Genomic DNA, 16,424 nt, shown 5'->3' on the forward strand with positions numbered 1-16,424 from the left:
TTTAACATCCACTGATCCTTCTTACCTGATTCCATTATTCTGTTAGTGTATTCAAGAGTGGTAACTTTCTAGTCATGCATTTCTTCTCCATTTCTTTTTTTTTTTTTTAAGATTTGTTTTGTTTATGCATACAAGAGCTGGGGTCTAGGCCAGAGGTGTGTGTGTGAGAGATGATTCACCAGAGACAAAGTGGGGAGTAGAACAGGTGGATTGACTGAAATACACTGCTGAGGGGAGCAGCGGGCAAGACAGGAGAGGTCTGCTGCGCCATGTGGGCCAGCTCCCTGGCCAGGGATCAAACTCTGCTGCAGTGGCTGGTGATAGCTTCATAGTGCTAAGACTTAACCCCTTGAGCCACCACAGAAGCCCCCTTCTCCATTTCTTAAGTGTTAACAAGAGCCCCCTTCAAAGTAACTGCTGTCCTTCTGACGTGTCCCCATCAGTTTGTAAGCATTCCCTTACTTTTTCTTGTAAAAGGTAGTCTAGCTTCACCTTGTAATTTCTTTGCCATGGTCCTAGAATCAGCCTTTTCTCCAAAAAAAAAAAAAAAAAGTTCTGATTTTTTCCTAGTGAGGGGCAGGAAATGGTATTTAGAAACTAAGATCTGGTTGCTAAGTATGCTGGTTGCTACTGGAGTGTCAGCTTCCAGGCCATTTCTGACAACAAAGCCAACAAATGTTATAGTTTAAGAATATAAATGTATACTGATACCTCAATTTCCATTCCAAGAGTGAGAACCCTTACTCTGAACAACAAATACATTTCTTCACGTATAGGTCTATCCTGTAATATATACACAGCCTCTTTTAAACAATTACTACAATCAACCAATTGCCAACAACAAACTTATTACTAAGTTCAGTATTTCTTTGCAATTCTTTTGATACTTAGAATATCCCTAAAGCTATTGAAAATTCACAAGAATATATTTCAAGTGGTTATATAAATTTGAAATAGTTTCATTTGACAAATATTCACAATGTTCCCCCTTCAACAAGGGGGAAAAAGTAAAACAGAATTTCTTTTACTATGTAAGACTTCTTGAGGACCAAAGGGAATTATGAACAAAAAGCTCTTTTGGAAATAGAGTGTTTTCTTGTGGTTTTTGACTTAGATCCCAGTAACTAGTAAGCCAGGTTTTGCCCAGAACCTAGGTACTAAAATTGGACTTCATCTTAAGTCAGAAAAGAATAAAAGGCAGGTGAGAACAGTTTAACTGACTTTTCCCCCATTGCAGAGCACTTGCGGAGTTCAGTGATTGATCGGAAAGACTTAATAATTAAGAGAATCAAGCCCAAGCCGCAGCAAGGTGATGATATCACCGTGGTGGACGTGGAGAAGCAGATCGAGGCCTTCCGCAGCCGCCTGATCCAGATGCTGGGGGAGCCGCTGGTCCCACAGCTCCAAGACAAAGTGCACTTGCTGAAGCTCCTGCTCTTCTATGCTGCAGACTTGAACCCCGACGCAGAACCCTCTACCAAGACCTGGAGCAGCCCCTGAGTCCTCAGCACTGAACACCAAGAATACCTCCTGAACTCTATCTCCAACTATTTGGAAGTTCTAAAAGTATAAAAAGTAGTTAAAAATCTTATAGGACCAAGCCTATCTATTTATCTGTAGGTTATAACACCTTCCTATGGTTTAGGAAATACCTTTTTTTCCCTATAATCCTATCCTAGCCTGTTCTCAACTGGCATAAATACACATGGTGTATATATTTTGTAATAAATTATTTATCTATACTTTTTTTGGAAACAGGTAATACTATAATATGCACTAAATGCTTAACCATTCAAGATGTGAAAAAAGAATTCCTCTGCTGAACAAATCCTAGACATCAATTATGTCATTCAAGGTACTGACAGCCTGTTTCAAAAGAGAAGGACATTCGTTTCTCCCTAATGGAACAACACTACATCCCGTATTACAAATGTTATATTGCCTATGAATTTGACTTGGTGGCCAGTTATATTAAGATCTTATGTACTGAATAAAGGGGAGAGGAGAAACTAAAAGATTGTGTTACCAAAAAATGGATGTTAAAAGGATATAATAAAAAGGCAATGGTTTTTCAAATTACTGGTTTACCATGCTTAGATTCTATGACTGTGAGTAGAGAAAAAGGAATAACTACTCCCAACAGGACAAAAAAAAAAAGGCTATCCACATTTGAGAAAGTAGTAAGGAATTTTATTGTTAAAACAAGTGATACAAGCATAAGAGAAGACAAATAAATTAATTGTTCTGATCATTTTAGACTCCAGGGCCTCTCTCTATGGAAAGGTCAACTCAGCTCTTTATGCAGACATGATACTATGCAAAAAAAACCCAGCAAGAATTAGAGACAGTGGTCAAGACAAACACTGAGCATGGACATGGTGAAGAGAAATTAAAGGAGGGTTCCCTTGTTCCTTCCCTCAGTCATGAAGGTATGCATTTACAAAGGTAGGAGGCTCATTGGGGAGAACAATGATTTCATGTAGAAATATTTCTAATCCTTCTACCTCCCAGAAAAAAGTTTCAGGCCCTGGCCTGAACAAAGAAATCCAAACAAGGTGACACTAGTTTCACGTGAACCTCAAGACCATAACCTAACTGTACTTACCACCTTCATTTACAAAATTTAACTTCCACTCATCTACACCAAACCAATAGACTGAATTTCCTCTGGAAGGAAGTTTCCAACATAATCATAGTGAAATTAATCTCACTTTAAAGTGCAACCAAGGTGATATGTGAGACTAGTGTTTGTTCTACGACACACAAAACAGAAGCATCCCCCAACAGCACTGCCCCGAGAGAACTGGCTGTAGGCCAAAGTGGCCTGTTAGGGTTACCAGAAAGCAAGGAGACTCCAGCTCCCGCACAGGAAGATCTGTACCAGACCTCAAACACCTTGGAGGTCCCCCTAACGGACCAGGCTGGAGCACAGGGCCAGCACAGTCCAGAGCTGTCCAAACCAGTGAACACACCTCGACTCCATGATTTGCCTACCCAAGCACCCTGGCAGAGGAAAAGCAAGCAGGAAGCCTTGGTCTTGGAACAACATAAACCTCATTTACCTTGTACTCCATGATCAAAGTACTCATCCAGATTAGATGATACCAAAATAGGTGATGAGGTCCCCCACATATCACTGCTGAGATGATTTAATCTTAGAGTACAAAATGGCTTCTTCCACAGGACAAGCTTTGCACTAATGTTTCTCAAATACAATTATGTTTCCAGCTCTAGCCTCAGTTTGAGAGATTTTTAAAAATAATAAACTTTTCCTATATCAGAGCTAAGATAGAAAGGGGAGTCAGGCATAAGACACCTTCTCTCCAGAGTCCCTAGAATAGAAAGCTCTAGAAGCCAGTGGGTGTGAGTATATTCAAGTCACGGGGTTTGAGTTTATGGGTCTTCGGCAGTTGTTTCTTCCCTTCTGTCACTGGGATGTCCATTTTGGGCGGCTTGAAGGCTACTGGGTCGTCTGCCATTCGGGTGGCCTGGACATGGATCACTTCCACTGGAGAAGGTTTCTGGGCTCCTTTATAGGCCTGAGTGGCAAAACTTCCTACCAAGGTAAACCAGAGGGCAAATGATTTCCAAAGCAATAGGCAGCTCCCAACATACTTGGCAAGATGCCTGCCACACTGCTTTCTCTCTTTTAAAGAAGCTGCCTTACCTGAATCAGACTTCTGGAGGGATTTTGGTCCAAAGAGATTCCATTTGTCTGCCAAGTTTCTGTCCTTATCCCCACTTCCAGAATCCATGGTGCTAGGATTTGACACAGGTAATGCTGTGGAGGAACCAGAACTGAACCAGCCTCTGGAAGAGAAAGAATAAAACATATCCTTAATGTATACTCTTTCTAGAGTTCTAGAAGTGTCTCATGTCAAAAGACTAGGGAGACTACTACTCCTCACTCTGAAACTCTTGAGTTTAAACCGTGACTGGGTATGCAGCACTAGCTTTCCCTTTAGCATAGGAAGAGCTCACCTGGACTTTGGCCGAGGGGAAGACTCAGGGGTGTTGCTTGGGGTGGACTGGGCAGAGCCAGACTGCTTCTCGTCTTTTGTTACCTCTCCACTCTGTAGCTTTAGTTTCTGTTCAGAAGGGTAAGAGACGTTTTAAATAAAAAGTGAGAAGTACAGAATAGCTACAAACAGCCAAGTTTGAACATAAACAATGTGGTTTACACTCTTAAGGCAAAAGGAAAACTATTAATAGGTTCTGTAGTTTTGGATTATAGAAGAATTTCCTTTGATTCTGCCACACAAGATAGAATTCCATCTTTTAAAAAAAAACTATTTCTTCTACAACATAACTAAAACACCCCTGTACTAAATGCCACACTAGAGCTTTTACTTTCAGAGAAGTAATTTTCCCACATTCACCCAACCAGGCTTTAGGGCTTCTTGATCTTATAAGTAGGGCCTTGAACTCCTCTGTCTCTCCTACCACATATAGCCCCTGCCATTCCCAGTTGCAAAAAAAATAAAGTAAAATAAAATAAAAACAAGATACAAGTACACTATCCTTCTATAACTAAATGCTTTCTGTGGAGCCAATCCCCATTCTCTCCCTTTGCACTCCCCCAAAACCAGCCACTTTGGGTTCCTGCAGCATTGTAGACATACCTCTACCGCAGAGACTTGCAGTCTAGTGGAGAGGCAAATCTGCTGCTCAGTGTTTTAGATCAAGGCTCCCATATTGTCTCTGCACCATGTCTATATGTCAGTATTTAGCCCGAGCTACATTTCAAACAAATTACATTTTAATTCCCTCACACATACGCAATATATCAATTTAGGTAAGTTGCCATTGAGTTTCAGCCACCCTCATGTTCTACTCCTGTGGCCAAGATGCTGAAAACAGGTGACCAAAGTCACTTCTACTTGTCAACTGTTCAACTGGAATTCTGATGGACACTTAGTCTGGAAAGTTCTGTTAGTGTCTAAGACTGACAATGCCTCTCTCTGGAAGCATCTGTCTAGTATAAACACTTACACTGGCCAACCTGACCCTGAGGCCCCAAAGCACTGGTTTTTAAACTTACATGCAAAGAACGCCAATAGTCCACGTCTTACGTCCCATGGGCCACCCAACCCTGTTATTGTTCCTCCTTTCACATACTGTGTAACTCTCCTTTCTACCTTTGTCACGTCTCATGCTGCCCTAAGGCTCTCATAACCCCCTATTCAGAACCCTTATAACCAGTACGATGGCCCACCCTCACTTAACAGAGGCAGTCCCTATTTCTTAGCTGTGCCCCTCCACAATCTGCCACTACCTTCCTTATGCACCCCATCAGGAGTCAGATTCTCAGTCAACCTTGGAATAGGTGGTGGAGATCCAATAGAAGATCGGGCATCAGGAGACTTATTCAGGTACTGCGAATGGTTCAATATACACCTTGGACCTCATTCTCTTCTCTTATACCGAGAATAGTATCTACCTCAAAGGATTAATACGAAGGCTAGATGAATGTGAGTGCTTCATAAACCACAAAGACTATTAAGTATGAAGGGGAACTCCCCGAAAGAAAGTGGAATAGACTATTTGGTTCATACAGTTACTTGGTTATCGTTAACCTTACCCTTAAAAACTCTTCTTCATACCATTTTAGAAGTGAAAGGGCAAAAGCATTCCAATTCTATATTTGATTTTAATTTTTTTAAATAAATGTAGAACATAATGTTTATTTCCAGCTAAAGTGTTAAAACCTCTGTTGAAACTGCCCAATTCTCTTTGTCCCTCTAAGTGGAACACTGGTAAACAAGTGACCCCTGCTGGCTTACTGTCCATGAAGTGCTCACACATAACCTGGTGTAAGCCCAGAGTCTCCTCCCAACCAGAAGTAAGCAAAACAGATGCCCCCCTCTACAGACGGATACGCAGGAACACCGTGGATATGCCTCTGAGCTTTCAAGTGGGAAGCACCCCCACCGGTGGGACTGTACCAGTTCTAAACTCCCCACCCAATTCTCATTGCACCACTTGCCACAATCACAAAGAGCTGAGCTGCTAACTTCTAAACCACAGCTACATCTTTAGCTAGGAATAATGCTCGCTTGTTTGCATTTAATTCCCAAAAAACAAGCTTACGTGGAGTGCTTCTGCCATGCGAAGGTACTTGTTCTCCTCAGTGGTAAGGCCCTTGTGGGGTGTATAGCCAGCATCTCTCAGCCCTGCCTGTTGCTCAAAACGCTGAATGCTCTCCTGGGTCTGTTCTGGAAGAGAGATGACAGTCATGCCCATTCCCCCTCCCATCACAATCAGGAAGCTCAACACAGACCTCTCTTGTTCTCCTCATAAGGGGAGACCACCCCAGGGTGGGTTTCGTCCAGAGAGGCATCGCAGCAGTAATTCTGAACCTTACACGAAGGTCCTCTAACTAGAGGAAGCCTTCCCTCACACCAAGCTAAAGCGTACACACATCACTCTGTTGTAAGGCAATTATTACCTCAATAAAAAATAAAACAATTTTATTTTTAAAAAAGCCAATAAAGTACTAAAATTAAGTCATGCCTAAAGGAACAGTCAGTTAACCTCCAGGGAAATACTCCTTTCCTTCCTCTTATTTGTACACTGGGCATTTTCTTTGAATTCAGAAACGCAACATGGAGAAGGCCGCTGGCATGGAGAAATAATGTAAAGTTTCCTGGGAGAGACTCACCATCCTCAGCACCCACATAAAGACCTCAGCCAAAGACAAATGGGCCATATTTAGGCAGCATTGACACCAAGATTCTACCCACAAAAGGAGTCAAACCGCAGAGAACTGACCTTGAACTAGCTGTGGTCTCCTGGTCCACGTTTCTGGTGTGTGAAACAGCCCGTCAGTGCCTGGCATAGCAGGCAGTTTCCAGTCTTGTCAGCCTGACCTGATTATCTCATAATCCATACCTCAGTTATACCCTGGAAGGACTGACAGCTGAATTTTGGCTTAATTTGTATGTCCAGTACATAATTCACCCATACATACAGGAATGTGGCAGCTAGACACCAGATGTCCTTTATGACTTGGTCATTCCCCTTTGAAGGAACTGTCTTATTTCCATCAGAAATAGAAGCAAAGAAAAAATTATATATATAAAGGCATGAAGATCTCTTCCAGTCCTACCAGACAGGATTTGAAAATTTACAGAGCAGGAAAGAACTGACAAATTACAGCACACCAATACGAGAATTTTAAAAGCAACTATTTCTTTAAGACTATAGCAATATCGGGCCTCCATGGTGGCGCAGTGGTTGAGCGCTGGGCTGTGAAGCTGCTTGCAGCCTCTGCAGCGCTGGTTCGATCCCTGGCCGCCAGGCGAGGGTCCCACATGGCGCGCAGACCTCTCCTGCCGCCCGCTGCTCCCCTCAGCAGTGTGCTTCGGTCCTTCTGCCTGCTCTGCTCCCCACTCTGGCTCTGGTGAATTCTCTCACCCTCCCGCACTTCTGACTGTACCCAGTGCATGTATAAACAAAACAAACAAACAAACAAATAAATAAATAAACATGCCTCTATTTAAAAAAAAAAAAAAAGACTATAGCAATATCAGATGTTCATAGCAGTTCTAACTAAAAAGCAAAAACAAACCAAAAAAAAATAGTATTTCTACTATATTTGCAGTTACATAAAAATATACATGTTTGTGCAAGTGAATAAGCCAAATAAGTATCTGAGTGACAACAGTACAGTGGGGTGCTGTAATATTCTCTACTGCTGGTAAACTATTTTCAAGAAGGCAGTTCTACTGTACCAAGAGAACAATAACTAAGATTTCCAACACTATCAATAGAAAATATTCTGAAGCTTGCAAAATACAAGTAGTTGGTGCAAAAGAGAAAGTTGTTAAGAGTTTGGACGTCTGTGCCCAAGACAAGCTGATGCCCTCCCAGAGCCAATAAACAAATGCTTCCGACTGAAAAGAGCCAACCAGGAGACCTCTCTGTGCCCTGCCCCGCAGAGACTACTGCTTGAGCAGAGCCACGTATCTGATATTGTTAACTTCCCACATGATCTAGAAAGTACCTCCAGAACTAACAAACTTAGTTAACTTGTGATAAAGTTTACAAAAAAATACAAGTTGTCTTGTGTTAGGTCTCATTAGGACCACAAATCACACATTCTTAAGACTAAAGACACTTGAGGGGCCAAACCTGCCTCAAGGGCCACTAAGAGAACAACTATGAGCTGTTAATTTAGGGAGAAAAAAATGCAGGGCAGGTGGGTAATGCCTCAGTGTGAGTGGGGCCTTCTCCAGCACCTGGGGCATCGACTCCAACCTGCAGCCATACTCCTATTATGACCAGACAAAAAGTCTTGAGAGTAAAGTAACTTGCCTAAGGCCACACAGGTGGGTAGCGAAAATAACAAAGTAGCAGGAATGCCTCTAGGTCAAACAAGATGCTTTAATGTTTGGCAACTCTTCCCACCTGAATGGTGGAAGCCAGGCTGTTCACAGAATCCACAGTCCGACTGCAGAGGCCCAAGCTCTTCCCCACCCCAACAACACTCTATTCTGAGGGTGAAGAATGCTTACTTGTGATCAGAGAATTCATGATGACGTGGGTAGCTTTAGCCTTCACCACGGGGACCTTGTCCACACTGCCAGGGGCCGGTGACAGGGTTATGGCAGGGGAGGAGACGCTGGCCCCTCCTTCCTCCACCTGTTCAAGAAAGGGAAGGAGGCACTTGAGCAGCGCAAGGGAGTCACACAACCAAACTTACTTCTCTGAGAAGTTACTGATAACTTTAATGTCATATATGAGGAGGAGGGGGTCATCTCCACCTGATTAAATAGTGCTACCAATAAAGACATTATATGAATAAGCTTTATAAAAGTAGCAAAGCCAGACCTTAGAGCTCTGGGTCTACTTCCTTCCCAGCCTCTGCCCAATACCCCAAAACTACACTGTGGCCCAGGGAACACAGAAGAAACACTCCCTGCAAAGTGAGCACAGACCGTGCACCAGGACTGTGGTGTTTGCCATGCAGTTCTCACACTCTCTGAGCATCAGAACCCCTGGAAGGGGATAAAACAGACTGCCAGGCCCCACCCTGGAGCTGAGTGGTAGCTCCAGGGTGAGACTGAAAAACTTGTTTCTAATAAATCCCAAGGTGATGCTGATGCTGCTGTTCCCAAGACCACACTTTGAGAATTAAGCCTTCAAGTAATGGTCTTAAATAGTCTTTAAAAAAAAAAAAAATCGACATAGCTCCCAATCCTTAAGGTGAGAGAGCGGAAAGCTGCCACTTGCTGGACTGTTAACACCCACCATGCTCAGCACTGGCAGGGAGAGGATGGAACGAACTGGCTTTATTCTTCGCTCTCTGCTTCTCCAAGGGAATGAGAAAGAAATATGGCCAGAAAGGAGGGCAGCAGGGGAGGTATTTAAATGATCCCTGTTACAAAATACGGTTTACACTTTTCAGCAGCGTTTACTGGAGTCACACATGAGCCTCGGCTTCCTCACTTGGAGCATAGTTGATTCCTAATGCAGGGTGAGTAGGGGCAAATGAAAGCAGGCATGTGATGAGGCGAGCTGGGTGTCCTTTGAGAGCAACTGTTCCAAACCGTCAGCTGTTTCAGCCAGGGCACCACAGAACACTGGAAGGCAGGCTTTGTCTCGTGAAGCAAGCACATCCTTTAGAACTGAAAAGGGTGCCCCTCCCAGCGCCAGCACCAGCCTTGTTCATCTGCTCTGGCATCACAGGCGGGCTGCTGAGGCCTCTTCTCGCATAGCCAGTACTTTTTTTTTTTACACAAAATGTTTTCTCCTCAACAACTGACAGGGTCAGATTTCAGTAGGTAATTGATATAGAGGCTGCTTTCGTGGAAAGGAGCTTCCTGTTCTGAGACTTGAAGGGGGTGGAAGGTGAGGTGTCGCCTCATTAGAAAGGAAGGATCAAATAAAGCCCCACCAAATGAAAGTTAGGCTGGGAGCCGAGCTCATCATGTCAGCCAAGCCTTTTACTCCTCAGCTAATCCCACACCCCCTCCATGACATAAAGTAAATCTCCATGTCATGTCAGAGTTGGAACTGTGTGCCCTGGGTCACAGATAGTACAAGGACCTTCAGAGGATTCACACCCAGGTCTCTCAGAAAATGCTTATCACACAGTTCAGTCGGCCCTGAGCTGTCCTGCAGCTCAAAGTTCAGTGAAATTGTAATGGCAAGTTAAATGGCCTCATCTGAACTTGGCAGGCCCAGTGCATTCCAGCAACAGGACAACCTTTCTTGCATTTCTGGTAGAGGGGCAGAGGTAAGAAACACAGGCCCCACAGTCAGGAAGCATAGGCGTCAGTAACATGCCCACTACAAGCTGTGAGCACCTATGGAGCCAAACTGCACCAAAGGGCTGTGAGAACAGGTCACTGTGTAAGGAGGCGTGCACACGTGCGTGTGTGTATGTGTGTGTGTAAAAGCACCAGGAGGGGCCTTAGAAAGGAGGCAGCAGCAGTGAGAAAAGGCATCTAAGGCAGAAGGGACAGCATAAGGAAAAGCACAGCTTGTGTTCAAAAAAGAAACCATTTTCCCTCACTCACTCAATGAACATGTTTTTGGACTCTACTTTACACCAAGTCCTCGGCTAGCTACTGCAGAAAGAGTACAAAACTGAACATGGCCCCTGCCTCCAGAAGCTGGTGGAAGGCAATCAAGTAATGGGATGATGACAGAGGCCCATGGTACTGTGGAGAGCTCAAAGGGAGAGGGCACAGTCTGATGGGAGGATGGAGGTAAATGCTCACTGAAGTGAGCTAAGACTTACAGGTAACTATCTGTCAGGCAATGGAAAGGGAGGGGGTGGGAGAACAGGATGGGATTGCAAACATTGCAGGCAAGTGGAACATTGTGAAGGAAAGTCACAGAAGCAGAAAACACCCTCAAATGCAAGAAATCTTAACGCATATGGTTGGGTCACTAGGCAGAGGGCGGGGGAGTGGCAGAAAAGAAGCTTGGATTTCATGCAATGGGAAATTGGTGGTGGGGTGCGCTACAGAAAAGTCTCAGTAAGAGAGAACAGGTCATTCTAGTTTTAAATTAAAAAGAAAAAGACTGTACCAACTGTTACTGAGACAGAAAACATATATACAGGACTGGTGGCTGCCCAACTCTCTGGATGCTGGGTGCCACTGAAGGCTTCCGGAGCCAAGGAAGGAGAAGGAAGGGACAGGACTTGCCAGAAGCAGTCAGCAGGGTGAGATACCTTGGCGAGGTCCTGATACTTGCGCTCTGGAATCACGGGCTTCCAGGGGATGCTGCCCATGTCCGATGGAGGAGGGGTCATGGGCGTAGGGTCCTCCAGGGCATCATCATAGCTGAATGCCCGGCGGTGCATCCCGATTGGCAGGGACATCTTGCCTAGAGGCCCGTTAGGCTCAAGAGCTAAGAACAGAGACACTTGTCAGGATGGCTTCAGCAGCTCAAAATAAATGCACCTCCAAACTATAAGCAGGAAAGTTCTGAAAGCTCTTTATCTAGAACAAGGCAACAGTTTGTTCTGGAATAGCTAATCCATTCAAGAGAAGGTAAGGGTACTAAGTCCCTTCTCTATGCCTGATACTTTGGACTCTCCACTTAGCCCACTCAGTGGCTCACATTCATTTTTATGAATTAGAAAACCCAAGTTCAATTTAAATTTACTTGCAAGATCACACAACTCAAAGTGCAATTTGGAATAAAAATCTAAGCTGATAGGATTTCAAAGCTTATGTCCTTTATGGTACTGAAGCCAGCCCCTGGCAGTGCCAGGGCTCTCAATTCATGTAAGACTGAGGATAGGAAGTTACTATTCCCATTTTAAAGATGAGGAAACGAAGGCCAGAGGGGAGTGAGCTCATATAGAGGGTAGCCAAGTGGGTCTCAACAAGATCTGACTGCAAGTCCTCTGCCTTCCCTAACTCACCAGAGGGAAAAAGAGTTTTATAAGAAAGATTTAAAACAATATGTGGTCCCACCATCATCTCTAGTTTGAAGTGTTCTAGAAACTAGTTCAAGTATGGCCTGAACAAAGCCAATTTCCATTACAGAAACTGTTGACAACCACCTTCACGAAGCAGTGCCAGCTGATCCTGCCGTTCCTGTCCCCTGGCACTGACAGAGGAACAGCCCTGCTGTGACGCAGGTGCCCCACTTCAAGGGCACTCTCAGTACTGCCAGACCAGCATGCCAAGTCCATTTTGTTTGGTTGGCTAATCCTTTCACAACAGCACTAACATCCAGATCCTGCCTTCAGGGGGACATTTTCCTGTTGCTAAAGTTAAGACAATCACCCTCTCCAAGGCATCAACTTGCAGGGCAGTAAGTCCCAGACCAGCAAAGACACTTCATTTAAACAGGCAGGGAACCCACAAAACTACCATTATTACTACTGATATTAATAATGACTATAAATCCATAGAAATAGAAATAGGATGAGAGGTTGCCAGGGGGAGAAAGAGGCGTGACTGCTAAAACGTACAAAGTTTTATTTTGGGGGAAGGAGTGTGATAAATATGTTCTATAATTAGGTGATGACAGTTGCACAACCTTGTGAATATACTAAAAAACACAAAACTGTTCACTTTAAATGGGTGAGTCATTTCAATTAAAACAAACACACACACAAAAATAAGGACTAAGTACCCTTCCTTGCCACACACCTCCCTCAACTTGCCTAATCCTCATTAAGCAGATACCCTTCCCGTTTTTCCAGCGCGGGAAAATGAGGTGCAGAGCTAAGTGACACTCGGACACTTAAGCCTCGAGCATGCGCTGGGGCCAGGACAAATCTCCATGCCACTGCTTGCACTCTACAGTCACGCATCACTTAACGACAGGGACACATTCTGAGAAATGTGCGTTAGATCTTGTCGTCATGCAAACATCACAGGGTGTTATGACACAAACTAGATAGTGTAGCCTCCTACACACCTAGGCTTTGTGGGATAGCCTTTTAGGACCACCGGTGTATATGCTGCCCGTCACTGACCAGCAGTTACTAAGCAACCCGTGACTGTACAGGCGACACTCCATGCTCGCCACACTACAGGAAGTTGACCTAGTGAGTGTGAGCTTCTAGCCAGGTAGTTATAGCGAGTGCATGGTAATCACAACAATGAAGGACAAACTAAAACACAAACTGATGATGTGAGAGACTTGGGATGGATCCACATGAGGTGACAGGGGAAGGACTTCTCTATTAATCCACTGAATTTAGGAACAATTTCAAAAACATGTTCCCAACAGCCATCTTCATAGCCTTCCGCAAAAATAATAATAAAGTCACCTAATACATATACTAAGAAATCCACTTCTACAAATAGGGACCAAAAAATCTGGTGGGAAATAAGTATATATTGATCACTTTTAACTCACGTTTTCACAGATTTTATGAATAATTTTCACAATAGCCCTGAGAAACAGGCATAGTCTCTTTATTGTGAATCAAAAATTGAATGATTCATATTTCATTAAAAATTACTGGCCCCTCCAACTAAAATACCCCTGGGTGGTGTCAGTGACTGCAGTAACCCAACACTGACTCAGGACTCATTCAGCATTGCTGTGAGCATATTCACGACTGCCAAGTTTTATCTGCCTTCCAGTCAGGCTGATACCCTCTTTGCTCAGACCTCCACTGCCCTAGCTCCTACCCCTTCCAAAAGGGGTGGGAGGAGGTGACACTAATATTTTGGTACAAATTAGAAGAACTACAAAACTTATTCAGAATTCTTATTTGAAACCTGTAGGAAAGTGATAAACATGTCATATCTGTAAGTGAAACGATTCTTCTCTCTCAAGTTAGGTTTTGGGTTCCTACCCTAACTGGGTGGTTAATAAGATAATATTTAAATTAAGCCAATCTATTAAATCTAAATACTCGCCTGGTGACAGAGAGTAACCATTAAGACGTGGTTCAGAAAAAGTGCTTTCTATTTAACTTAAAATATTAAGGGCAAGACACAACTTTACCAATAAGAATTTTTACCAGGCACTTCTGGTTGTCTTGAAGCCATTGAAAGACTGGAATCCAGATGCTTTTCCTATATAGAATTCGGAGTTGAGTCCCTGCCACCTAATAAAAATAACAAAGGGCATTTTCTTATAGCAAACACCAAAGAATAGCTTCAATGCTATTCTTTTGACAAGCACACAGATTTTCTGGCTTGCTGACAAGGCAAAGACACACATTAAGGGCCAATGGGTGACAAACATGCCAACAGGGGCTGATCCTAACACCTGTGATATGACAAAGATACTACATGGAAAAAAGGTCACCTTACCAGTGAAATGATGTGACGATTATGCCGACAGACAGATATTAATGAGGAACATTGTCCAGCTGATGCAAATTAGCAAAGCGGCTTGGGAAGAGTCCATCCATTCCAGAAATTCTAGTAACAACAAACAACCAGCATGATACAGGCCTCCAGAGTCTGCCAAATGCCTACCTGTACGTTTGAGGTATTCCCCCATAACAACCTTGCAAAAGGTATACTCACTTCATTTTTAAGTAAGTTAGGGTGTAGGGTCCAAATACATTGAGCTATACAAGAAGTTAGATAACAGCAGGCAATTTTGCTAATACTGACAGTTCTTAAGGGGTTTATACAAAACTCACCTTGTGTTTTAATCCTTGCAGCAACACTGCAAATCAGACAATACTTACCCCCAATTTAAAAAATAAGAAACTAAAAATCAGGAGTTAAGTGATTTATCCAAGGTCACAGCAAAAAGGAATGGCCACTGGCAAGGCAGGTAGCTGCCCACTCCCCACTCCCAATTTTACAGGGTAATGAAATTTAAGTCCTGAGGAAGGCAAGTTATAATGCTTTCAAACTTGATAGGCTGCCTCTCTATCCTGATTTAGCTCAGAGGACACACTAGTTATTTCTTTATTAAAGGGTATCACAGAGGGTCTCCCTGGTGGCACAAGGGGTTAAGCATCGCACTATGAAGCAATCCGCAGCCTCTGCAGCTTGAGTTCGATCCCCCGCCAGCCAGGGAGCTACCCACATGGCGCAGCAGACCTCTCCTGACTCTCCCACTGCTCCCCTCAGTAGTGTATTTCAATCAGTCTGCCTGTTCTGCTCCCTGCTCTGTTTCAGGTGAGTCCTCTCACCTCCCGCATCTGTGGCCTGTACCCCAGCTCTTGTATGCATAAATAAATAAATCTTAAAAAAAAAGAAAGTGCTCTTCTTTAAAAAAAAAAAAAAAATGGTATCGTAGATACCAAAGTTACGCCATCCACCTGGTCCACGGAGCATTCCAGACCCAGATCCTCTTCTACTTTCCCTTCCCGTATCGGTCCCTTCCCCCCCCCCCCCCCCCCGCAGAGTGCAACCATCTTCATCACAAGATACAAGACAAAGCCACCAGGATTTTAAACACCGAGTCTGAACCAACCCTCACACCTCCCCGAGGATAAGACAGATTAAAGAGATCAGTGCCGGGGCAAGATACAAAGAGAAGGTTCCCTGAGAGCTGGGCAAAGCAGAAATTTTAAGGGGAGCGATAGGGGTCTCCGGCTAAGCTGATCTGACGATTAAGTAAAGGGAAAGCGGGGTGAGCGACAGCAGGGACGTCAGAGAGGACCCCCACTGGAGGACCCCCAGAAGGCTGGACAAGAGTGGCAAGGGTGGATCTGGCCGAGCTCCGTGCCAGGGTGAGAGGGGAGAGGCGAGGAGAGGCGGCCAGCGAGGGCCTCGCGGGAGGGGCCGGGGCACCCCCTTAGGGGCTGGGGGCTCAGCCAGGGAGGGCCGGCCCGGCCCTGCCCCTCAGGTTACCTGTTCTTCCGCCGCCGCGGAGGTGCTTGCTGCTGGGCTCCAAAACTAAAGATGTTCCGAAGACCCCCGTCTCCCGTGACGCTGTGGTGCAGTCGGGACCCAAGCCATGGCTAAAGCGTCGCAGCGCGCGGGGCAACGCTACAAGTCCCGGCACCGGCCAGGAACACTGGCTGCCGGACTCGCCGGCAGCCTCCCTGATAAAGCCTCCGAGACCGGTCACATCACGCGAGACTTGGCCGGAGCGGGGGGGGGGGTTGTGCTCAAGGTATGCTGGGAATTGTAGTCCGCGATCTAAAAGGGCCCAGGAACTTTGCTGCCTAAAGGATTTACAAATATGGCAAAGCAGTACATTTGAGAAAATGAAAGGTGTTTTTTGTTTTCTTTTCTTTTTTTGTCGATTTACCCATATTTCTGCAGTATGTATAAATCTTGCCATCAAGGCTCATCTCCGAGGGGCTATGGAGTTTGGGTGTACACTTCATTTAGATTTCGGTGGTTGACGCCTGTCAGATCCACTGGAAGGGCAGAGGCTTTTCTCCTGCAACTTTAAATTTTAGTGTCATTACCTACTATATCACACCAATTCAGTGTGATATTTGATATTCTTAAGTATTTTATAAATTCTATCATTAACTTATGAGAAGCACAATTCCATAGCATTGTGATTGTGTGTATGTT

General features: G+C 44.4%; 2 protein-coding genes across 4 annotated transcripts in view; one reads left to right on the plus strand and one right to left on the minus strand.

The window, feature by feature from the left end:
- SIMC1 (SUMO interacting motifs containing 1) overlaps positions 1 to 2,249 on the plus strand; it is a 69,414-nt gene extending 67,165 nt beyond the window's left edge. The window contains exon 11 of one of the 2 annotated variants that reach the window (XM_037500590.2): positions 1,238 to 2,249. In XM_037500590.2, the coding sequence (XP_037356487.1) occupies positions 1,238 to 1,500 (263 nt within the window). In that variant the 3' untranslated portion in view covers positions 1,501 to 2,249. The remainder of the gene's footprint in view (positions 1 to 1,237) is intronic. The other variant, XM_037500591.2, reaches the window with a different exon arrangement.
- Positions 2,177 to 15,944, minus strand: KIAA1191 (KIAA1191 ortholog). 2 transcript variants are annotated; one of them, XM_037500593.2, is made up of 9 exons: positions 15,747 to 15,944; positions 14,244 to 14,354; positions 13,949 to 14,035; positions 11,186 to 11,364; positions 8,517 to 8,643; positions 6,091 to 6,215; positions 3,982 to 4,088; positions 3,668 to 3,810; positions 2,177 to 3,556 (listed from the first exon to the last, which is right to left on the minus strand). In XM_037500593.2, the coding sequence occupies exons 3-9, from the start codon at positions 13,974 to 13,976 to the stop codon at positions 3,348 to 3,350; spliced, it is 918 nt and encodes a 305-aa protein (XP_037356490.1). In that variant the 5' UTR covers positions 13,977 to 14,035; positions 14,244 to 14,354; positions 15,747 to 15,944; the 3' UTR covers positions 2,177 to 3,347. The 2 variants fall into 2 exon arrangements, with proteins under 2 accessions (XP_037356490.1, XP_037356491.1); XM_037500594.2 differs by lacking the exons at positions 14,244 to 14,354; positions 15,747 to 15,944 and having other exon boundaries at positions 13,933 to 13,966.
- Between the last annotated feature and the right edge of the window lie 480 nt (positions 15,945 to 16,424).

This window comes from Talpa occidentalis, unplaced genomic scaffold (genome assembly GCF_014898055.3).
Source record: "Talpa occidentalis isolate TD23 unplaced genomic scaffold, MPIMG_talOcc4v2.1 talOcc4.9, whole genome shotgun sequence".
Lineage (NCBI taxonomy): Eukaryota > Metazoa > Chordata > Mammalia > Eulipotyphla > Talpidae > Talpa > Talpa occidentalis.

Coding starts and splice junctions, on each gene's coding strand:
- KIAA1191 (XM_037500593.2), bottom strand. CDS start 13,976: ATGGCTTCAAGACAACCAGAAGTGCCTG. Junction 11,365..13,948: donor AAGACAACCAGAAGTGCCTG/GTAAAAATTCTT, acceptor CTCTGTTCTTAG/CTCTTGAGCCTAACGGGCCT. Junction 3,811..3,981: donor TCCCCTCGGCCAAAGTCCAG/GTGAGCTCTTCC, acceptor TTTCTCTTCCAG/AGGCTGGTTCAGTTCTGGTT.